This window comes from Dermacentor albipictus, chromosome 4, assembly GCF_038994185.2.
Source record: "Dermacentor albipictus isolate Rhodes 1998 colony chromosome 4, USDA_Dalb.pri_finalv2, whole genome shotgun sequence".
Classification (NCBI taxonomy): domain Eukaryota; kingdom Metazoa; phylum Arthropoda; class Arachnida; order Ixodida; family Ixodidae; genus Dermacentor; species Dermacentor albipictus.
In genome coordinates, this window is record NC_091824.1 from 109,242,891 (window position 1) to 109,267,158 (window position 24,268).

Here is a 24,268-nt window from a genome sequence, read left to right on the forward strand (position 1 = left end):
CTTCCACGCTTGCCAAAGGGGGAAATTTGCACGTAGTTTACAGCTACTGCGTTGGCCTTAACAGTAGACGATGACGACGACGACGACAACGACGACGACAACGACGACGACACCCGGAATACCGGAATACCCCCCCCCCCCTGACTCGAGAGAGACATCTGCTTCTTGGCCAATCCCCCATCGTGGGTAGGAGCCACACGTGTGACAGGCTACAACATCAACAACAACAACAGCGACGACGACGACGACGACGACGACGACATCTGCCAAGTACGCAGAGGCAAGCAAACTGAGCAAAGAAACGGACTCGTTATTCATGCGATCGATTTTTTTCTCAACTAACATGAACGAATATCACCACTACTTGCACCTCGAAGTAATAGAAATCGCGTAAATTACTTTTAAAAGAACGTTATTTTTAGAAACGTGCACCATCTAAGCACACACGTTTTCCTTCCCGCCTTTCACGCAAGCGTTTCGCGCTCGTTGCCGAACGCAGTTTGTCGCGGGTCGGCGAGCGTCCCGTTTCTGGGGACGCCAGGAGGGCATTCTGGCTTAACCGTGCAATCCGAGACGCTGTAGATAACTATGGCTCCTTGAAGCTGCTCGGGGGTCACGCTGTCGGGTGTCCTAAACTGGACCACCTTGGCGGATTCTTTCAGGAGAAAGCCGTTGTCGGAGAAGCGACCGCTCAGAGCCTGCGCGTCGAGCCACACGAAGAGCGCCACGTTGTCCGTGAGAAGCTCCACGTTGTACTTGTACACACTTGGCTCCAGGTCGGAAGAAAATGGTCCCGTTACGGACGACACCTGAAGAAGAAACGTATACAGAAGAGAGGGTGTACTCGTGCAAAGGAGGAGTTGCAAAAAAGGAGGTAAAATAATGGAAAGAAGAGAATTTCTACACTGGCTGTAGCAGTTAGACCAACTGTTGGTCTATCACTCCGACAAAAAAAAAGTGAATCTCACGTGCCAAAATCACGATATCATTGTGAGGCACGCCGCAAGAGGGGACTCCGGAATAATTTTGACCAACTAGGAGTCTTTACACGCGCACTCTATGCACGGCGTCCCCTTCGACTACGCAGAATACTGAGCGAGTTGGTATGCGTTCATTTTTGGTCTCGCAAGATAAACACACTGGTACACAGAAGAAGGGAGACGACAAATGTACCGCTTCTTCTGTTTGCCAGTATGTTATTCCGCGCTGCCACCGTAGCGAGGGATCACTGTACCGACTGCGTACTCAACGGAGCGCAGGGCGAGGAAGTCTGGCTGAGGTTGCACCCCACCGCAATAAACCGAACGCTGCGACAGCATTGTGACATCATCTATGAAGCCGTAGCGTGACCTAGAGGTGAGACTAGTGGGTGGTGGCATAGTAGGTAGAAGTCTGGGGGCTAATGCGGTAGTTGGTAGTGGGTATACTGGGCTTCCATCTGCTTAGAAAGACAGGGGCCAGCAGCAGCAAATCGGACGGAAGCAGCCGGGAAAGCGTCGCTTTTTTAATCGCGTTCTGGCGTCAATGGTTCCTCTCTTTCCAGATGCAGAATCGATGGATTCCATCGCTCAGTGGCTTTGTCACTGCGCTGGTGAGCACTTGGTGGAGGGTGCAGGTCCCGAGTGAGAAAGCCACACTTTGATTAGAGAGACATGCAAAAACGTTTGTGTACTTAGGCATGGGTGAACGTCAAACAACTGCGGGTGGCCGAAAATGAATGGAACTCTCCTCTACGGACAATCCAGATGCTGCTCTTGGACGTGAGAACCGATGAAAAAAATAAAAGCCTAGAAGAAGCAACACCCATTTGCTATTACCAAATCTCGAATCTGCTCTTCTTACTGCGTACACATTCACTGTGACACCGTTTATCTTGGAATTAGCTATTGTGCAGTGGAGACAACGGTACATGCCTTGCTTAATATCACGAATATCTTACAAAACATTGATAATCGCAGATTTGTTCATTACAAGGTTAAGCGTACTGGTTGCCTCTTCTGTAGCCGCAGTTGAAAACAGCAAGATCTATATCGTGAAATTTTAGTGTAGTGAAGTAGCATTATAGACAGGAAGAGATATTCTTCCTTGGCATTTCTTCGGTAGTTTCGCTGGCATTCTTGTTAAATAAATACATCTCCTCTCTCCCTGGACTGTTACGCTTTGGGTGTTTTCAAATACACGTACCCTTAAACAATACTTGGGCATTTGCTTTGCTAGGGAAACAGAGCGGGCTTGAAACAAGTCGAATAACAGCGCCAGGATGTAGGCGCAGGGGAGCACTTAAGCGTGGTGTTAAGATACCAAGTTCCCGGCGAGTGGCCTGTTTCAGAAAGAGGCGCTCTGCTGCCAAAGAACACAAAAACAAGAATCACCCAAACGTAGCAGAACATTTAGTGAAGCTTTAGATTACGTATGGGTATTCTTATTCACAATAAAACTGCGGTAAAAACGCTGCGCGTTTCACGCTTAACGATGCAGGCCGCGGGCGTGCGCTGTCATATGTGTACGGTTATATTTATTTAAACATGTCCATCATGGTGTGGCTGTGCAGTGATTACAGATGTAAGCGTGATCTTACTCTTTCCACTGCAGCAAGCTTTTCAAACACACTTCAGCAGCCAACCTTGTCAAATGTGGTTACGGTACGTCCTACGACACTACTAGAGGTCACACACCATATCCAGACTTCGTGCTCTTGCTGCATGATACGTTTCTTGAAGCACCCGGTCTCATGTCCACTCTTATTCGCCTTCCACCGCTACTTGCCGCCCTCACAGATTGCTATTAAACATTTAAATCCATCACGGAGAAGCTCCATCGATTCCTATATGTGATCCTACCGTCTAATCAGCAGGCAAATCAGTTTCACATACGCTTGTAACGGTCCTGTACTAATTAAGTGCTGTTGGAAGCGTTACCGTTATCGTCGCCTGTCTCAGTAGCGCGTCGCCAGGTTGGACGGGCAGCACGTAGGCCTCTGGCGCGAGCGGAAAATCGGTCGAAGGGTCTTCGAGCGTGAACCACAAGAAGCATTCGACCTTTGAGCACGAACTGTTATTCCACAGGTACTCCAAATCTATCTTGACTGCGTCCATAGAGCTGGCAGCGGGCTGCAACGTTGGCAGTGACATTGATTAGCGCTCTATTCTGCGCTATACATCACTTGAGCGTTGTCCCCTCTCGACTTAAAGGCTCGGAACCCGTATGCCGCTAAATCGATACAACCGTCTATAGAAGATGTGTTAATAAGGCCGATTCACCGGAGCCCGCGTTTATGATGAAAGCTTAACCCAACACAGCACCCGTTAAGCAAAAAAAGTGCAAGGCGCAGCGGCGCATTCACTCGAGCGGTAAACTACACCGTACAGTCGCGATCAATATGAAGGTGATCGCTCGAGCGGCGACCGAAACTAGGAGCAGCGTCACGTTACGTCATCACCGTCAGTCAAGAGGGAAACATCAGATAGCTTCCCTCTCTCTCTTTTGCTGTTCCCTGAGCAGGTGTCACTCCCGTCTGGCAACTCGCAGCTTTTCGTCACCCTTCACGAGATAACCTGCGAATTCATTTCGATTGCCTTATCAGCTATTGCACAGAGGCGTCATTGTTAGCCAATGTATGCATGAGGTAGGGACGCGCACACATCACTGCCATGAAACGGTAACAAACACAAGAATGTGTCGAGTTAGTCTTGGGGGTGACGGTTGCAGCCTGTACGAGCGTAAAAGGGGAAGAAGGCAGCGCAATTTTTATCTTCGAAGTTCCGGAATCGGCCGCTATGCTGCTTGGAAGGCTCGCCGGTTGTGGTGTTCCTGTATAGCTCCCGCAGGGAGCTGCGGGAGCTATACAGGAACACTAGCCGGTTGCAGCTAGCCGGTTGCAACCTTCAAATTGATCGCGACTGTACATTACTTCGTTTGTGCGTTAAGAGCCCTGCTTACCACTGTGAGCCTAAATCCCATCAAATGGGAAGGAATGAACGACGTCCACTGTTGCACAATAATGCTGAGCGAAACATGTCGCAACGGAAGAAGTCTGTCGTTGACGACGAATACGCGAAGATCACTTCCATCTATAAACGGTGACACGAGCACAGGACTGAAGAACTTCTTGGCGAAGTAGTGCAGCATTTTCCAGCGACCACCGTACTCTGAAAAAGTGCGAAATAAATGGCGCAGTTAGGCAACAAATTATGGGGGGGGGGGGGCGACCACAGCGAAAGAACTACATTATGCGGATACAAACCACACGCTGAAATCTGAGAAACGAAGCTTTCGTGAGATGGCTAAATAAATACCTTGCAACCGATTATATTCTGCACAGTGGTTTACACCATAGTGATTATACCTGCCTGCCAGTGAAGACGCCAAGTGGCGGAGACCCTCCACCACGTGACCCACGTGACCACGCATTATACTGTCTCCTGGATCGGCCCCCCTTTGCTGTTACTCTGTATGCATGGTTGGCGCGCCGACTAAGCTGGGGCGGATCCTTGAGATGGTGCAACAGTAAACTGCACGTTACTTGGCGAGAGACCAAACAAGCAGATGCGCCAAACACCGAAACATTGGAAAGCAGGCATAGAAAGCATAAAAATGTTTGCTTTAATAAAAAAAAATCGTGTTCTTGATTGCGTGCCTGTATTTGTTGCACGTATATTTAGGTACATTTTGTTTTGTCACTGAATAATTTCGCAGAAAGCAGCGCAAGCCGCCTGGACACCTATGACAGTAGTAATGATGGTAGTGTGTGTTCGGCGTGCGAGCTACTGGGCAAAAAATAAACATAAAAAACACGGCAGCAGCATTCAACAAAGCAGCTACGGTCAGTAAAGTCACGGAGTGTTCGCAAAGAAAGCTTGGCTTCGATAAACTAAGCAGCTGTGTTACGTCCCGCTGCCAACTCGGCAAGCGAACTATCCCTGAAGACGTCCCCATCATTTTTTTTCTCGAAAAGTAGGCCCAGCACGTGACCCTGCGCTGGGTGGACTCGACCCAGTGCCCTTAGTACACGGTAGCTTTTAGTCAACGCGCACTTGTTCAGGTGGTTTGGCAACAACCCTGTGCAAATTTTATAACGCACGAGCTTATTGTCCTCGTCGCAGTGTGCGAGTTGCAGCCGCCGCATGCTGCTGCCGCTCCCGCGTTGTCTTTTTGCAAGAGCGTGCGCTGAGTGCGTTGCGCCGGCTCTTCTGGGGGGACACCAGTTTTACCTCGTGACACTCCCTTCTAGCTTATTCCTTGCTTCATAAGGACACTCAAGCCCTGTATAGAACAGTTAAATCTTAAAAGAGACACTCCGGTGCTAATAGCGCCAGTATAAGTAACTTCCCTTAAAAACTTCTGCTTTACAGTGATAAAAAACAAAATGGCTGATAGGACATATCAGGCTGACAAGTACGCACTACAAAAGTCATCTGCACGTGTTTATGCAATAATTAAGCTGTAATTGGCGCCCCAATACGAAATGCGTGTTCTATCAAGGGACGGCACTACTTATTAGTCCTAACATTATCGATTTGTTCTATAATGTCGCCCCCGCACTTAATTTTGGCCTATTAATGTTTCACTAACTATGTCAGCAATACTGAAAAATGATATCCTAACCACGCGTATTTCTCGTCTCTTTAAAGGGGTCCTGAACCACCCGTCGGGCTCGGAGAAAAACCACAGTGCGCGGATAGCCTACGCCGCTGCGAACATCTCAGCCAAGCTTTGCAGTCGCGCGCGGCGCGTGGACCTGGCGAGCGAAGCGCGAAGTCACCCTCTCTCTCAAACGCTTTCATCTCAACGGAAGCCTGCTCTTCACTCGTTCCTGGACGCTCTATTTCTTAATATGCTAGGTTCCCATGTGTGGCTGCTATTGTCCAGTAATTCACATCAATTAAAAAAAATCTGTGTTTGGATCAGTATATGCTTCTTCCTATACTGTCACTGCGCGTATTTATTGACGCAGTTTAATAACGAGCCTGAAGTAAGCGAAAATCTGCTTTCGAATTTCGATTATAATTAAGGGCTTGTGGAAGAAGCCGATTATCATCTGATCGCGCTGGGCCGCATGCAGCCGCCCGGGTAGGCATTGAACTTTGGCCAACCTGCTCATTGGTGTCGTAGCCGACGGGTCTCGCTAATTTCGACTAGTATTGGCTAATTTCGACTAGCCGCACTTGCGGCTTGCTGAAGACTACTTCGTTTGGCGCGTGATAGGTGCCAAAGTCGGTAGCAGTCGCGCTCACGTGAACATCCAAATCCAAATTTGAACTTGGCGCCCTGGTGGCCTTCAGTATGCGGAGCGTTGTGGGCACGCCTCGCTCCACCGTAGCTTTCGCAGCGCAAGGCGTCGACGAAGGATAGGAAGCATCGTGAACTGGATGTTTGATTGCCTATAATACCACGTCCGCTGAACGCACTGAAGTATTTTTTGGGACAAAGTATTTATGAAGGAGCCTATTTTAACTTCACGTGCATTTCTTAACTATGATACAAAGAAGTGTTTCGTGGCCCCTTTAAGGCTTCCTTTCGTTCATTTTAGATTTTCAATATCTTCGCTCATTTGCCAAGGTAATAAGACCACGCAAGAAGCATTCGATATGTGTCGGCTGTTTAGAGGCTGAAAGCGCTGAAGTAGAGGAGCCAACGTTTCTTTAACACACAAACACAATCTTCTCTCATCTACAAAGCAAAAAATAATGTAGACCACGTACGCTCAGTAAAGAGCCTAAAATCTCGCAACAAGTTTACGTGTCCCGCCATCAACGCTCTTAATACTTTTTTGTTTTTGCGCTTCTTCCGCAGGCTTCGACTAGCACATGTTTCAAAGCTATGGGTGTGCAAATATTGAAAGTTTTCCAATATTTCAGATATCTGCCATCAAGAAATTAATTAAAGAAGCAAATAATGTAATTATAGTAATTATTCATAAGCACTTCGATTTCTCGTAGAAGTAATGGCCGCCACATCGTGTAAGTTACCTCAATGGTTAGAATGGTGCTATAAGCAGCAGGCATCCTTCTTGTTTTTAATTTGGTTCAGCCAATAGAAACACCTGGCATAAGATTCCATATGTTTCAAATAGTATTACTGAACATTTGAACACACACGACGTTATGTTCTGTCCCATGTTTCATATGGGATTATTGGTTATGGGACCATACTGGTTTTATAATAGAATCCCATATGTTTTGTTGGGGATTACTGGATATGAAAGTTAGGCGGCACATGAATTTCTTTCTATAGGTTTAGCATAACCCTCAGCGCTGCCTGATTGTCATATCCTGTGGAAGAGCGCCTACGCCTGGTAGGCGGCATTACTGACCGATGGAAGACCAGGACGGGGCCTGCCAGATATCGTTGAGCTGCCAGAAAAGAACGCCCATGGTGTGGCCGCGGCCGTCCTGGTCGAGGTAGCTGCGCCAACGCCGGAACGACTCGCAACCGGTGCGGACGCCTTCGGCTTGCACAATCTGCACACGTACATATGTATATATTATGTATGCACGCGTCCCAGCTAACTTGGACCAAGATCTTGAAAAAGCTTATGCGTTCTTCAGAACAGAAATCGCGTGTATGTTGCTAGCGTTTATCTAAACGTACAGTACCATATTATGCTCGTCTTTTCTTGAGTACTTAGCCGAGATAAATTAACTTTTTAAATATAGCTCTAAACGTCCAGGCGTGAATGGGAAAGCTGTGGAGCTCCACAAATACTGCCCTACCCTGGTACTTCTAACGAGCTAGACTTAGCGTGACCGTTTTGATTCTGGAAAAAGGAAACCCGTGGAGTTAAAAAATATCACGTGACAGCGCGCTCTGTGCGCCTGAATGCGCCACGATTACAGCGCTCTCAACCGCGCTTTGTAAAAAAACATCACTCGCTTCGCGCCCTTCGTGCTGCCCACGAAAGAACTTCGCGTTTTGCTTGGTTCCGAGGTAAACGCCAGTGGGTTCGGGCGGCAGTCGAAATACAGCGCGGCTCCCGTTTCTGCGGCGATAATTGCACTCTCACGCTAGCAGAATGCATGCGGAGGAAAAATGACAAGCTCGTGAGTTCAAATGTGGGAGCAAGACCCCAACAAGCAAACACGCATTATAACAAGCGTGATAACGTCGTGTGAGATACGCTGGTTGTCACAAAAGCAAGAATTGTAAACAGGCACGGAAGGTTGCTTTTTAGCTTCCTGTTCATTCCTTGTCGGCAGAGAATTTGTAATATTACTTACATGCTTTTTCCACGTCGTACAAAAGTTTCACACAGATGGCTCTTTTCATGGATAACGGTTGTAGAGATTTATTCGCTGTGATGTCTGTCTAAAGAATTTGTTCAAACAAGTCGCCCTGTGCCATAATGCAGTATTGGCACCTTTTCAGCACGCCCGATGTAGCTTTCTTATTGACGCAAAACGGTATCTCGCTGCAGGCCTCAGCAATCTCTGCCTTTAGCGCTTCTGGTGCAGTTGTAGGTTTGCGGTATACACTCGGTCTTTCACTTGTCCCCACAAGAAGTCAAGAGATGTCAAGTCCGGTGACCTTGCAGGTCATGCCACTGGTCCATGCCGCCCGACCCACTGGCGTTTGAAGGCTTCGTCAAATCAGGCTCGGGCAAGGCTGCTGCTGTGAGCTGGTGCACCATCGTGCTGATCCCAAGTTCGCTTTAAAAACGCAAGAAGAAGATCACAGCGAAAATCTTCGACTTGGCCTTCCAAGATGTCGTTCACGTACCGCTGAGCAGTGAACACCTCGTCACAAAATATGGGGCCAATTATCCTTCCGCCAGATATACCGCACCACACACTGAATGACCACTGTGTCTGGTCTGTGCCACCCAGTGCGGTTTCGTATCGCTCCAGTAATGCGCATTATGGATGTTGAGAATTTCTGTAGAAGGTTGCCTCATCTGTCCAGAGCACTTTGTCAACAAAATCCAGTATTTCGTCACTGTTGACAATGATCCAATTTGAGAAATCAAGCCGCCATTGAAAGTCTCTTGCAGCTTTTGATGCAGTTGGAGGTGATACGGATACATCTCAGCCTTCCTAACTCTTGACACTGAAGTCTTTGAAATGCCGACCTCACCAGTCACATCACGTACACTGGAATGAGGGTTTGAAGTCATGAAAGCCAAAATGTCTCCTTCAGCCTTTTCACTGATGGTCCCCTTTCTGTGCCGCGTCTTCTGGAAGCTACCTGTTTCTTTCAGTGTCAAGTAACTCCTCATAATTGTGTTCTCGCTAGGCCTTCCCCCACATTGCCAATTTCGGTATACATGGCAGCTTTCCTCTCGTCTCACCATGCCGCTCCCAAGGCTAAAACCATGTTCTCCTTCTGCTCGCTTAAGTAGGGCATGCTTTAGGCACTGCAAACAAATTCTTCGAAACGGTTGTGCGGCACGACAGTAATAGACAGTCGAGCTCACATGCATCTAGCCACTGGCACAGCTTGGAAGAGGCGTTGTAACAAATGATGCTCTCTCCCGCACAGGTTCCAGATGTATGATGCATGTTTTGCGTGTACTTTTTCTATTCCGCGTCGATTTGAACGCTGGAGCTCTCCTCGTCAGATTGGAATAAACGGCTGGTGACGGCGCGTTCTTCGGCGACAGGCGCTAGCGGCTGCTGACGAAGCGCTTTTCCGGAGCGCCGTCGCCAGCCGCTGCCGGTAATGTCAGAGCCGAGCAAAGGTTGAAGCCCTTTCTCGTAAGCGAAGGGAAGGCGCGGTGCTGGCGATGTTTTTGCAAATCACTCATGAGAGCGCTGCAATCGCGGCGCATTCGGGCGCACAGAGCATGCCGTCACGTGGTATTTTTTAAACTCCGCGTGCTTTCGTTTTTCCCGAATAAAAACGGCCACGCTAAGTCTATTTCGTTGGAAGTACCTGGGTTGGGCAATGTTTGTGGAGCTCCAGAACTTTCTTATTGCCGCTTGAACGTGTCATGCTATATTTAAAGAGTTAATTAATTTATCTCGGCTAAGTACTCAAAGAAAGACGAGCAAAATATGGAACTGCAAGTTTAGATAAACGCTAACAACATACATGCGATTTCTGTTCTGAAGAACGCACAGGCTTCTTCAATATCTTGGGCCAAGTTAGCTTGGACACCCCGTATATATATATATATATATATATATATATATATATATATATATAAGAAGAGAACACAGGTCAAGGATGGCATTCAGTAAGCAACGAAGACGACATTGCGAATCGTTTTCATAGCACGTGGATACGAAAGCTTACGGCGGTTATCGTTGAGAAAGTCTGACAGAAAAGTGACAGCGAATGTTGCACATGCTTACCTCCTTAAGTGCGTGTGTTGTGGAACATGCTGGAAACAATAGCTTAAACTTGACTACTGGTTTAGCAGCTGAAACAATAAATCAGGTTCACTACTGCTTATTTTGAAGCAAAATACCTGTCCCTGGATTACTTCTCGCTCTAAACGGCAACATATCAATGTGCCTCCGGATGACAATTTACCCTAACGGTCATATAGACACTGTCACGTGAATGCACTGATTTGCTTGTTCTTGGTTACATTTCATTTATTTTTCGAAGTTCTCATGCGACAAATTGCACCTGTTTCCGTTGGTACTGTTTGTAGTAATCCTCGATGAGCAGATAAAGAATATGACAAAGAGGAGAACGAAGACATGGAGGACTGCAATGGCAGTTGATGAGCAGAATTAAGGTATTGAAGGCCTTTGCCGTGTGTTAGAACGTTCTACTGCTGGTGGCATCTAATGCGAATGCTTAAAGTATTTAATATACATCGACATTTTCTAAGTCTACTTTTCTAGGTACCCTTGAAAACTATCACCAGTTGTCAACAGAAGTTTCCTAACACTTAAACTAGCAGGAACTATCAGGAAGTAAAACAATTATTATTTTCAAAGCAATATCTCATAACTATACTTAAGCTGTCGCAAATAATAGAAAGTCATTTCTGCTGAGGAGTGCTTTTCTGCTCGTTGTTTCTCGGTGTTTAAATTACCACTATCTGTCTAGTAAACTGCTTCACAAGCTTCTAGTGATTTCAGCCATATAGGAATGCATGAAAACACTTACTTGGCTCAAATATGACACCATGATGTATCCCTCCTCTGTGCCGCTGATATTTAAATCACGTTTCAATATGTCAAAATGGATCTGAAGCGCTATAATTAATTCTTCATAACCTGTAGAACAGCAGAAACGCAACAGGACGTTGTAAACGCTTTGCTTCTCCACACACCTAGAAATAATCAATGAATGAACGAATAAATGAATGAATGAATGAATGAACGAATGAATGAATGAATGAATGAATGAATGAATGAATGAATGAATGAATGAATGAATGAATGAATGTATGTATGTATGTATGTATGTATGTATGTATGTATGTATGTATGTTATGAGCGTATCCTTTGGAACGGAGTGGTGGGTTGCGCCACCAAGCTCTTATTTCATTGCCTAATGCCCTACCTATGTTAAAGAAAGAAAAGGAAAAAACATGATGAATTCTATTAACCAAAGTTTCTCAACCCCTATTGCGAACTTTGTTTTTGTACGCCTCCATTGTTTGTCATTTCCCTGCTCTTACTAAACTCTATTACGGACATGTTAACTTTCCCCTTGCTCTCACTGAACCCAAGGGCTTCAAAGAGGCCAGTGATTCCTAAGTCAACCGCTGGGCAGATATTTTCACATTCTAATCAAACATGCTCCATCATTTCTCTAGCTTTATGGCCAGCAAGTACATGCTTCTTCTTCCTTCTTATATCTCACTTTATAGATGCGTGTTCTAAGGCATCCTGATCTCGCTTCGAAAAGTAATGAGCTTCCCTTTGAGCTATCATAAACGGTTTCTTTCCTGATTTCGTATTTTCCTATTAAGTAGTTTCTCATGGCAGGTTTCTTTTCCATTGCCGCCAGCCATGATATTATCTCATCCTCTCTGACTTTCCGCTTGACCGTCTTTGTTGCAGTGTTGCCCACCCTACAGGCCGCATACTTGCTGGTAAGCTTCCTGGTTCTTTTCCTCCACTGTGAATCAATGTTTTTCCTGTACAGATACCTCAACACTCTCCCAGCCCATTTACATTCCTCCATATTCCTCAATCGTTCTTCATACTCAATTTTACTGCGAGCTTCCCTCACTTCAAAGCCAGTCCAGCCCATATCACCCTGCACAGCTTCATTTGTGGTCTTCCCGTGAGCGCCCAATGCGAGGCGTCCCACTGACCTTTGGTCGCCATCGAGTCCTGATTATACCCCTGATTTCAAACAAACAACCTCATTTCCAAGTGAAAGTCCTGGAACCCTTACACCTTTCCACATACCCCGGGGCACCTCGTACCCATTTATCTCCATAGCGCTCCATGTTTTATTATGGCCGCATTTCTCTCTCTCCTTTCCTCTTATTATTTTTTTCTTGTGTTTCCATATATTTATTGCCTTCGTTTATCCCTATACCAAGGTATTTATATTCTTTTACGCAAGGTATTTCTTGACCCTGTATTGCCACTCTCTGTTTACTTTTTTCACTGAATACCATAACACCTGATATCTAACGCTAAATACCCGCCGTGGTTGCTCAGTGGCTATTGTGTTAGTCTGCTGAGCACAAGGTCGCGGGATCGAATCCCGGCCACGGCGGCCGCATTTCGATGGGGACGAAATGCGAAAACACCCGTGTACTTAGATTTAGGTGCATGTTAAAGAGCCCCAGGTGGTCGAAATTTCCGGAGTCCTCCACTACGGCGTGCCCCATAATCAGAAAGTGGTTTTGGCACGTAAAACCCCATAATTTAATTAATCTAACGCTAAATTTCAAACATAAATTCTCGCTTTCCTGTCCACTGATATTAGCCAGACGTTGCAAATCAATTAGGGTTTTTAGCTAGTAACATAATGTCATCCGCACAAAATAAACCTGGAAGTTGTTGCTCTACTACTGTATCCGCCAGTTTGTATTAGAGATTAAATAAGATATTACTTTCCTCTAGCGCCCTCTCCATCCTCACCATGTACATCATAAACAGCAGTGGGGATACAGGGCACCCCTGCCTCCGTTCCTTGTTCATACCAACTTTCTCCTCGCTCCTCATCCTTTCCCATTCAACGCAAACGGTATTTTCTAGGTAAATCTCTCCTAAAATCTGTAGATAATCGTCGCGTATAAACCTTCCCTTTCGAGAATACCCCACAGAATGTTGCGGTATAAGTTGTCATAGGCTCCTGTAATGTCTAAAAAGGTCACATATAACGGTCTCCTTTCTACTCTTGATCTTTTAATACACTGATTAATAGCAAATTAGTTGTAATCCAAACGCCTACCGATTCTGAAGCCATTCTGAAGCTCTTCCCAAAACGCCATTATTCTCTGCCCATGTTACTACGCAGTGGCGCCATCTATGGGCAGTCGGAATGCTGACTCACCGAGTCACCATGTGTCTTGCATGGCTGGTACACGCACGGCGGTAGTTTCTTGCGTTTTTTTTTTCTTTCGTGCTCGTGTGGTCTCTTTAGTATAACGTGACGTCTTCTATATGAAAAACGGTTCTGTGAGATGTACTGAAATGGTTTAAGTCGTCATGGCTAGAGTTTATGCTGGCGTTGAGACGGACGGAGTACGCAGCGCGATGTGTGCTCACGTGTTTGAGCCTAAAATCACACTAGGATATCAATGGTGTATTTCTGAAAATTCAATTCACTAATGTGATCTTATTGCAGTATTCTCCGTTAGTTCTAAGCTGCGATATAGGAGCAATGAAACATACCCGACGATTGCAACAGCGTGGGTACGGCTCTGCTACGATAGAAATTGTGCTGTTATACTCTGACAAGCGTTCAAAGTGTTAGCTCCAGATTACATTAGGTGACTACTTCGTTCGGGTTCGGTGGACGAAGTTTCCACCCATGAATAAAATAGTTTTAGTTAGTAATAACAGCATATCTTACAGTGTGAATTATACTTGGCCAGCGAAGCGACCATTTACGAACTACGCGAGCGTCTTAAGCAGTGGTAAATGCTGGATTACAGATATCTTTGTTCTATATAGTGCATTGTCCAAACATGCAGCATCAACGTTTATAGATCTATAAACGGTGTGCGGCGTGATCTATGCGAGGTCGTATTGCGGCGACAGTCCCTTTTCTCTCTCTCTCTTTTTTTTTCTTCAAGGATAATGATAACCGATTTTTTTTTTCAGTTGTGTTCGTCCCGTTCTCTACGACGCACACACCCGTATTATGGAAATTTTGCCCTCAAAAAGCCATCGCATTCTTTTTATGCAATCCCTCTCGGATATTACTGCTTTACAGCGCAAAAAAAGGCAATGCCGAAGCAGATATATAGCTTACATATGTATTATGCTGGTTCCCCAACCGCAGTGATCGCTATGTTGAGCTGCGCCATCGGCTTCATGCAGGAGGCTAGCGCAGACATATATAGTGATTTCAAGACTATTAGACTTGAAATGCGTGAGAACGATGCCGGTGTATCACAAATATTTGATAACGCCTGCCGCTTAGATGCTTTGTGGTTGCCTTAGGTTGGCCGTATACACGAGCGTGCGCTCTTATGTTTTAGTCCCTACGCAAAGCGATCAGATAGTGAGCAGATTTACCATTTCATGCTGGCAATACAAAGATGCCGTTTCTCTTTGTTTAATTAAAACCGATGTACCTAAAATAGTTCACAACATATATACACACTTCGGTGGATAATGCGCGTCAAAAGCTTGCGCCCCCAAGAGATATTTCCGCGTACTGTAGTTACCGATGCACCGAAAGGCTACAGATTGGTTCCCTGTGACCTTGTATGAATGGGCATTGCGTAAATTTCACAAAGTGCGAGCTAAAACGTCTCGAAATCGTTCCGCAGCGCGCGACAGCAATACTTCCGAGCAGCGCCATGCCGGATCGAGCAAGCCAGAGAGGAGTAAACGCTCGACGCGCGGCCTTTCCTCCTCGCCCGATGAAAAGGTCTATAATGTTCAAAATAGATAGCTAGTATAGACTGCGTGCACGTGACGTCACGGACGCAGCCTCTCGCCACGATGGTTCTCCAACACGGCTTTTACGGTGACGTCAATGTATCAAATTCACTGCCGCCAGTAACCTGCTTCCGTGCATGGAGAAAGGAAAGCTTATAGGAGAGGTCCCTGTCCAATTGCCTTTGTTGAGAGCCGCGAGAAATGTCAACGGATGCAGATTCTCACCGTGCTGGTTCATCAACATGGCGCCTAATATGACGTCAGGGTAAGCCATTTATAGGGCTGCAATTGGGCCCACTTGGTTGTTAATTGTTTTTGATCACGCGCTGTTACGCATAGAGACAACATTGAAACTGCACGGAAACACGCCACAGAGACAGCGAAATCACCCATCGGAAATGTAATGTCTACGTATACATGTGTACATATATCTTGTGGCACGATTTCAGTAAGTTGTGAGAGCGCGATATTTTGTCGTCATTCTGCACCTGCGAAGTGGATAGCGGTTAGACATATACCTCCAAAGTGACGGCTGGTTTGGTGCTGTGCGTCGTATGTGTTTCCGGCTAGTTTCTAGGTTGTCACCGTGCTATACGGCGAGTAATTGAAAACTATATTTGGTGGGTCTTAACGTGCACCTGAAGCACGGTAAACGAGTATTTTTTTTATTATTATTCTGTTTCTCTATGGATACAGCCGCCGCATTCGGGAATCGAAACGAAGCATCCTGCCAAGCAGCAGAACGAGATGAGCCACTGCGGCAGGTAGTCAAAGTGACTATATTCGCCCAGGCGGCGCTCCCGCGTTCGATCCCGGGTCAGACATTTTCGAAACTGACGCCTTTTAATGCAAAACATTCTTTGCTTCATTGTTGGCACGTTACGACAAGTAGGTTCCCGTCTCGCCTCGCTCTAATAAATAAATAATGATGCGTGACCGATGCTGGGATTGAACCTCTGCCGGCGAGCACGGAAGCCTGATGCTCTAATCATTAGGACATTATGTTTTTTTTAATTATCGAACCATTAGGCCCCGATCGCATGCGTACTCTTCACGATCCGAAGCCAGCCAGCTCTTTGAAGCACTCTGCTCGTGCGCCAGGTGCCACTTTCTCGCCTTCTGTCCTCTCGACAGATCGCGCTTTGCGGCGCCGTGTCAGACTACACTATCTCCTGAACCGGGCCTACTTTTCCCACCGCTATTTCTTTTTTTTTTTTTGTAGCAGCTTACGCTACGTAGAAACTGTGTGACGCACTGGCAACTTCATAAACGTCCAAATAAATGATGTTTTAACATTTCTTACCTAGAGTATACAAATGTCATCACCGTTATAACAAACACCACATGACGCCGTCATATACGCGCGTACGTTTGCACAACACCTAGTTGTTGATCACGTCCCAATCCACGTTTCTCTCGCTTACGCTCCTCGACTACCCATGTAGAACCCAATAATCGTTATTTCGTAAGCCCGCGTCGAATGGCCAGTGTAGTTATCATGCCTTTGCTGCCATATGAACGTCTTCGACTTGGTTGTCGTCACACACACGCTCGCCGACGACCCACACGCACAACTACTCGAATTACATAAGCACGTTGGTTCACCTGGTGACGGTTTGCGGAACGCCAGAGAAGGCTGGATAGCCAGGTACCTGCAATGTGCTTCGCATAACATCGATTTTCACAGTGCGTGGGATCTTAAAAAAAAAATTTTAGGCGAAGCTTTCTGAACCTATTCATATATTTTGTAATTACCTATCTAACCACTGTCGGCTGCGCAGATGCATACTGACGTCAACACACCGCGCTCACACAACACGTAAATATCGTGCCACTATATATATATATATATATATATATATATATATATATATATATATATATATATATATATATATATATATATATATATATATATATATATATATATATATATATATATATATATATATATATATAGAAGACTATGTCACGCGGTTTATTGAGCACTCAGAAACGCGACTGTTTCAGTCGAACGTCAGACACCGAGAGCGCGAGGCCCCCTTCGTCAGCGGGTAGATGATGATAGTGCGTCTATAGGCCACGCCAGTCTTCTTCCATACAATATATATATATGTATATATATATATATATATATATATATATATATATATATATATATATATAGATAGATAGATAGATAGATACAGTAAAAGCTCGTTAATTCGAACCGCAAGGGGAAGCCGCTTCAGTTCGAATTAATGAAAGTTCGAACTAACGAAAGTGAAGGAGGGCAACAGTACACTGCGATTTGGAAGCAGTAGGGCATGTCAGAAATTTGGAGTGTCAGAAAATGATGGCGTGTGCCGCGGGCACACGCCATCTTCAAGTCGAAGCTCTGGGTCCGACTGTGCCACACCACCGATGTCCACCGAAACGAACGTTAGCCGAGGCTTAACACCATCACAATGAATCGCGACGGCCGATACCTCCTAAGCTGAAAACAGAGGTGCACAACCGATGAAGACTGCCGAGACAAAGACGCTGAACATGTGAAGGTGGCGAAGGCCCTGATTCGTTGGTTCTTGATTGTAAGCGCAGCTGCGACGTACAGGCGCCCAAATCTTTAACTGGTGTGCGGGAGCGGCGACTTTTCCGGGCGTCAGCGCCGTATGACGCGGCGAGGCTGGAAACAGCCTAGTAGACGATGGGCCCAGCTGAGCGCGCTTTGTCCGCATGCGCTTAGCCTCAGACTGTTTCCAGCCTCACCCCGTCAAACAGCGCTGACGCACGGAAAAGTCGCCGCTCCCGCACACCAGTTAAAGATTTGGGCGCCTGTACTTGATTCGCTGTGTTTTGGAGCTTGCCGTGCCATCTCCGCACAACATTAGCAGCTGTACAAGATTTGCAAAGCCTCCGAGATTCGCAACGGGCAAGAAGTCTCGGAGGTTACGTAGAACGGAAAGGTGGCAGCCGCCGCTGCCCTCTGGCTGACCCCGCGTCGGTTAGATTTTTTTCCGATTTTGCCTTCTCTCGCCGTTCTCTCCGTTTCGGAGGCAATACAGCCTTGTGTGTAGGCAGTAGGCGCGCTTCTCTGGCCGTGTGCCAGGCGAGCGTAGTTCGAATTATCCGAGAGGGAACCTTCTCGCGTTCGAATTAACGGACTTTTTTATACATAGACTTCTGTGGAGCTTGGCCGGACCAAATCATACAGTTCGAATTATCCATAAATTCGAATTATTGAAGTTCGAATTAACGAGCTTTCACTATATATATATATATATATATATATATATATATATATATATATATATATATATATATATATATATCCGATTATGGCTTTCTAACCCGGTTCCTCGTCAAGAGAAATCCGACGCCCTGATTACGGACGCATGCTTAAATATGCGAAATAAAATACCCTTACAAATTTCACGGCGCTTGGCACGTTAGGCGCGTCGCATAACAATTAGAAACGCTGGCAGATCCGACGCCCTGTGGGCATCGATGTTATGCGAAACAGTGTGCGGACAGCCTACCAAGTTAACGAAACGACCATGAGAGCACCAAGACGTAGGCGGCTGTTCCATGACCTACATGACACGCATGTCATGATATTCATGGCATGACCTATTATTTATGATCATACACTCTTGCCATACTATGCCACTTGTTGTACATACCAAGTTAACGAAATGACCATCAGAGCACCAAGACGCAGGCGGCTGTTTCATGAACTACATGATACGCGTGTCATGGCATTCATGTCATGACCCATCATTTATGTTCGTCATACAACCTTGTCATAGTATGCCATTCATGCATGTACATACCAAGTTAACAGCCTCACAAAAGCTCCGCGTACACTGATCCCCAAAGCGCTTGCGATCTGCGTTTTCTCCTTAGAAACCCTTGTGTGCTTCCGGTGCAGCTTAGTGCTTCGCTCATGGGGAAATAAATAATTGCCTACAATAATCCACTTTCAGGGTCAGTTGGTTATTCTTTTCTTTTTCAGCCTATGCAAGCACTGCGTGCACTAAGTGCACACAATCGACATTGGCGTTACGTTGTCTAAGCCTGCTTTCTTTAGATAGCATTTTAGCAAGGGGCCTGTCCCCCATCTATAGCACCAATTCGTTTCGTAGACCGCACAACTATAGGCGCTTTGAAACATTGCTGTAAGTAAGGCGGTAGTACCTCCGCTGTGATGCTGTCTAGCGTTGATGAACGGCGAGAATGGGAACACGAGCGTCGAGTCCGGCGATACTTTCTGCATGGTCTCAGCAGACGGGTATGAAAGCAGACCAAACTCGCTCACGAACCGGGCAATGGGGTAAACCGACGGATCCCAGCCACTTTGCCAGTATTCGTAGAAGTGCACTTTACCGGAAAGAGAGAGAGAGAGAGAGAAATTGTAATGAAAAGAAAACAGCTAGGGCACGTACAGGACGCAACGTTTAGCACTCACTCATTCACTCACTCACTCTCTCTCTCTCACTCTGCTCATCACTTCAGAGTGTAAGAACCAATGTACTAAGCACATCGACAAATCCTTGCGCGACCAAACGCGCGAGCGAAATGCGAGGACACTGTAATACCTTTCCATCAACTTTGTCTATATTACTATGCTCTTTCCAATCAAACGAAAAGTTAATTTTATTCCACGCTTGCAGGGCACATGCTGCATGGTAACTTAAGCATAAAAGCCATATCGGTATCTTGATGCTGTTTATAATCAAGGCATTATACCACATAAGTAGCATGATGCCTTCATTTGAGCGGAATGGTGGCTTATGGTTATGCTACAGGGGTATCTTGTCAGGATTTAAAACAGCACTGTTATAACTTTTAGCTTCTTTCTGCACAAATATTTACCCCGAAGCACACTACGTTAAATAACTCCAAGCGGGTAGATCCGCATCGTGGAGAAAGTGGAGGAGGGCCACATGGACCTAATCGTCCGTGAGTAAAGGCTCGTGCCTTTTAGTGTATTCAGTCTCTGCGCACCTTGTGAAAACGTCAAGTGGAACAACGGTTGCTTATCGTTAATTTCGACCTCACGCTGTCAGTTGCGATCTTCGTGGTTAGAGCAGAGAAGCTAGCATCAGCCAATATTTCTTTGCAGAAAGCCTCAGAACGGAGGCCTTAGTCATCAGGTACATTTTATTAGGCGACGCAGGTTACGCGTGGCAAAAAACGAAAAAAAAGGTAGAGATGATATTGATAGATCTGAGGTCGTTAAATGTAAAGATTGAGGCTTGTTACGTTTCGCCTATGACGCGCGCTGTAGCCCGCGCGGATTCAACGGACGCCGGGGCTTCGTTCCAAGCGGCGGACATTTTGGCCCGTTCGGAGCGGCCGCGACGCATCCCCGCCGAGCGCGTCCCGGCATGTTTCAGTGCCACGTGTCTTCGTGTGTGCGTGTGTGCGTGTGTGCCCACGCTTGTCAAAGCGCGGCAGCTGGGGAGAGGAGCTCCGCCAGTGTGAAGCGAGGAGGTCTGACCGGCGCCGGCCCGTCTGATGCGTCACCTCCTTGTCCCAACGTGTCTCTCAGTCCGTCCGTCGCCGCTGTCACGTGGTGTCGTCCCATGACCTTCCTTCTTGCCCGCGACGCCAAGAGTATAAGAGCAGCTGCCCCCGGACGCCAGGAGAGAGGCTCCGATTTCTTCTGTTGAATAACGTGCTCTCCCGTCTCTCTACTTCGGTCGACCTGACCGCCCGCTCTTTGCGATGCTAGAATAAACAAGTTGTTCTGTTAGCAGTCGCCTCATGCTTTGCTGGGACCTTCGGATGCTTCCAGTGTGCCCCAGGCCGCCAGGCCAACGCTACCCTTGGGGCTTGCGACCCATTTGCAACAACGGGCGCCAACGGTCCGGTTGCAACAACGGGTGTCAGCACTGAGGTTCCAACAGCCGGTGCCATCGGTGCGGGTTCAAACAGGCTTTAAAGGTTTACTGTAATGTAGTTACGACTATTCTTTGTTTTCTCTTCGTTAATTGAAGGTCATTGAGCCCTAGAACGAGTAACAAGCCTCAGTGCGCCTAAATTAATTTAATATAACAGCTTCGCTACAGCCAGTATCGGATTCGTCTCTCATGGTGGATAATGTGTTATGGCGTCATGACGTATGACGTGACTTATGAGGTAACGCGGAAGCAGGACATTGCGACGTTTTGAGACTCGATCCGGCTCGCTCGCTCGCCTAATGTGCTGCTACAAGTTGTGAGTATCGATGTAGCAGCATAGCGCACGACCATGCGAGTCGGAGCGTCAAAGCGTCGCAAAAAAACTGCTCCCTCGTGACTACGTACGGCGTCGTGACGTCAGAACACAGTAGAAACGAAGCAGAAACTGGATATGGAAAAGCGATAGCAAATCAAAATATTTAGGATCCCCTGAAGCTTGACAGTATTTTCCCTGGGGTTTAGAAGTGCCGGACTTTCATATAAAGCAAAAAAAGAAAGGCTCAATATGAAGGAGAGATGGGCAGTACGCTAGAATTCAATACACGTAGTAAAACCTGATTGGCTCAGACAGGCTAGGTGACTATTTGTCGCCGCCCCATTCGGAAAGGGGTGCCAGTAGAAATCATCACTGCCGTGATCGTCGTCATCGTTATCTGAAAGATCAGTGCCGAAAGTTAGGACAGGATAGGACGAACCCACAACAATAAACTATGTAATATAATTAAAAGGGAGTGCACTGCTGTTCTAAGCGAGAACTGTGTCTATGAACACGGTGTTGTAGGAAAAGCAGCTTGCGAATGACGACTATTTAAGTGCACACTCGAACAAAAAGCTTGCACCTTTGAAGCTTACCTTCTCCCCATATTATAATCACGTCGACCTTGCATGCATTTCCTTTCTTCCTTTATTTTCCTTAACAAGGTATAACACTCCATGGACGGTGTTTTACAGCTTGGAGTGAACAATCGAATTCAGTTATAAGGAACAAACTCATGTGCCAAAACATATTTTGATATATCAAACAGCTCCCAATGCACTTTAACTCGCCTATAACAAACTAAAGCGGTCTTTTCTGACGCGTTAATTTACATCGTCAGTGAAGAAATAAAGGAAGGAACCCATATATTGAAAACAAAACGAAGCGCATTAGGCAGTAATTTCTGTCACGTCTGCGAATAATAAACAGAAACTGATGTTCCTAAGCATGATAATAAAGGCAATAAAATTAACACCCCTTCACGGCGTGCAAGCGGCTTTATGGCGCTGGCAGTGGACGCGCCGCGTTCCTTATATCCGATGCCAAGTTCGGCATGAAGGGGTTATTTTAACTGAGCAGCGGTCAGCAAGTTTGCGTGTTCGATATAGAGAATAATTCGCTTTGTCCGGGTTCGTTATATCCGAGTTCACAGTATAACAACAACAAAAATTGTTGGTGGTGTGGGATCAGAGGTCCCTTTTAGGGAGGGGTGGCATAATACAAACTTTTGGTCGAGATAACATTGCAAACACGTGGAAATGCACTCACATGTGGACACACGCACACACGCACACACACACACACACACACACACACACACACACATGAACGAGGAAGTGCGTGTGTACGGTGCTTGCAGGCGCAACATGCAACACGCAATAATAAGGGAGGGCCACGACAGAAGAAGGGCGAAGAACAAATACCGTAATATCCTCCACTCACCATCGCCACGTATTTCGCTGTTCGGCAAGCCTCGCGCCCAAATGTCTTTTTCGTTCGGGCGCAACTGTCTCGGGTCTGAAGTGTTCAGCAAGAAAGGGGTGCCGTCCCTGCCGTTGCTTGGAGACGAAGAGAGGAACGGACGGGACCTTTCCTCTCGTTCGATAACTGCCTTAACGGTGTACACGAACAGTTTCCGATAGTCGTCCAAAAGGGAGAACATAGGTCCCCTGTTAAAGGACAAGGAAACAAGCAAAAGTAAAAAATAAAATAAGAAAGCACTCGCTGGAAATTCAACGGTACCTAAATGCAGGAGTCATCATCTTGGCGAGTCCCAGAACGTCAACACTTCTGGCTTGCTAAACATTCGCAGACTTCATTCCGATTCCGCAGCATCGGAACGCCTTAAGTCATTTCAAAAGCAGAGAGCGTATCTGCTCTCAAGTTATCCTCTTTTAATGCTGATAACATTGTCAGACCACTTTTCTTTGAGCATATCTAACCTATGCAAGCATTTCCCGAGCCGATCCCGAAAATAATGGTGTCTAAAAATGAGGTTCGATCCCGAAGGCTGCGTGGTTTAATGTCCTTTAAAATTTTTCCTGTGCTGGGCGTCACACGGGTTCTTCAAGCACAGCAGCCCGACAGTCAAGCGCACGACGCCACAAATACTTGCTATGAGGAAGAGATTAATACTCAGTGTTCACGCACACCGACGCGCCACGCATTTCGGAGGCCACGCCCGGACTTTGCGGGCGCGCCGCTAGATGGTGCAGCGTGTACAGAGAGAAACGCGAGAAAGGAACCCGACCACAGTACACCCTTCGTGTCATGGTGCGTTTCATGCCATGGCTATTCGCATACTTGGATAGTCGTCGTAGATGAGGTCCGGCTGAATTTTAATATTGTACGCTCGAATGAACAGCACTCACAAATGTATAAGCGAAAAGAAATGCTGCCATCGTGAGCGCTGCAGTCACGTGGTGAATATTCTGACGTTTTCGGCCACATGGCCGATCATAGCCCTTTGATAAATTCTCTTGCGTGTACGACGGCGGGGGCTTTGTTCTCAGCACACATGGCGGCTGCACGGCCTCCATTATATTTCATGTTGGCGATCTGATTAACCGTCGAAAGGTCACATCCTTTCTTTTAGTTTGTGCCTGGAAGCAGAAGCTTTGCAAAACGTGTCTCTTCGCTTTCAAAATGACGGAACATGACGTGAAGTGGTAGGCTTTCTCGAAAGAACCTTTCTTTTTCTGGTCCTTGACAGCGACTTTGTGATTTTAGCGGTTAAAAAAGAAAGCGAACGGTGGCTCGCAGAAACCCCTCCAATGTATTTGCAATTTTACGAATGCGTGGTAAAGTTCCGAAATAGTCCCCATGCCAGCTCGTTAATTGTCTGAAGAGATATCACGCGAGTAACGTCACAGGAAGGGCTGTTTTGTAAACGTCAATTTGACGTTGCCTGACGTTGCGCTGAGCCGCCATTGCGGAGATTTTCCACAATATATGTGGTGCGACGCAGAACACGGTAATGAGCGGCCATATGCGATTACAGCAGAGAAGCAGGCGTACCACCACATTTTCGCCATTATTTGGAGCCATTAATTTTTTATGCGAAGCATATTACGAGGGCTCAACCCAGCTCCTCA

The 24,268-nt window shown here is 46.5% G+C and overlaps 1 protein-coding gene across 2 annotated transcripts in view; it reads right to left on the bottom strand.

Annotated features, from left to right (window-relative positions):
- Positions 1-190: 190 nt before the first annotated feature.
- Positions 191-24,268, bottom strand: part of LOC135914051 (beta-mannosidase-like) — a 48,073-nt gene continuing 23,995 nt past the window's right edge. Inside the window, exons 11-17 of one of the 2 annotated variants that reach the window (XM_065446790.2) lie at positions 22,617-22,843; positions 19,149-19,331; positions 11,059-11,168; positions 7,313-7,460; positions 3,940-4,148; positions 2,919-3,110; positions 191-809 (exon numbers count right to left, since the gene is read on the bottom strand). In XM_065446790.2, coding sequence (XP_065302862.1) covers positions 465-809; positions 2,919-3,110; positions 3,940-4,148; positions 7,313-7,460; positions 11,059-11,168; positions 19,149-19,331; positions 22,617-22,843 — 1,414 coding nt within the window. In that variant the 3' untranslated portion in view covers positions 191-464. The remainder of the gene's footprint in view (positions 810-2,918; positions 3,111-3,939; positions 4,149-7,312; positions 7,461-11,058; positions 11,169-19,148; positions 19,332-22,616; positions 22,844-24,268) is intronic. The other variant, XM_065446791.2, reaches the window with a different exon arrangement.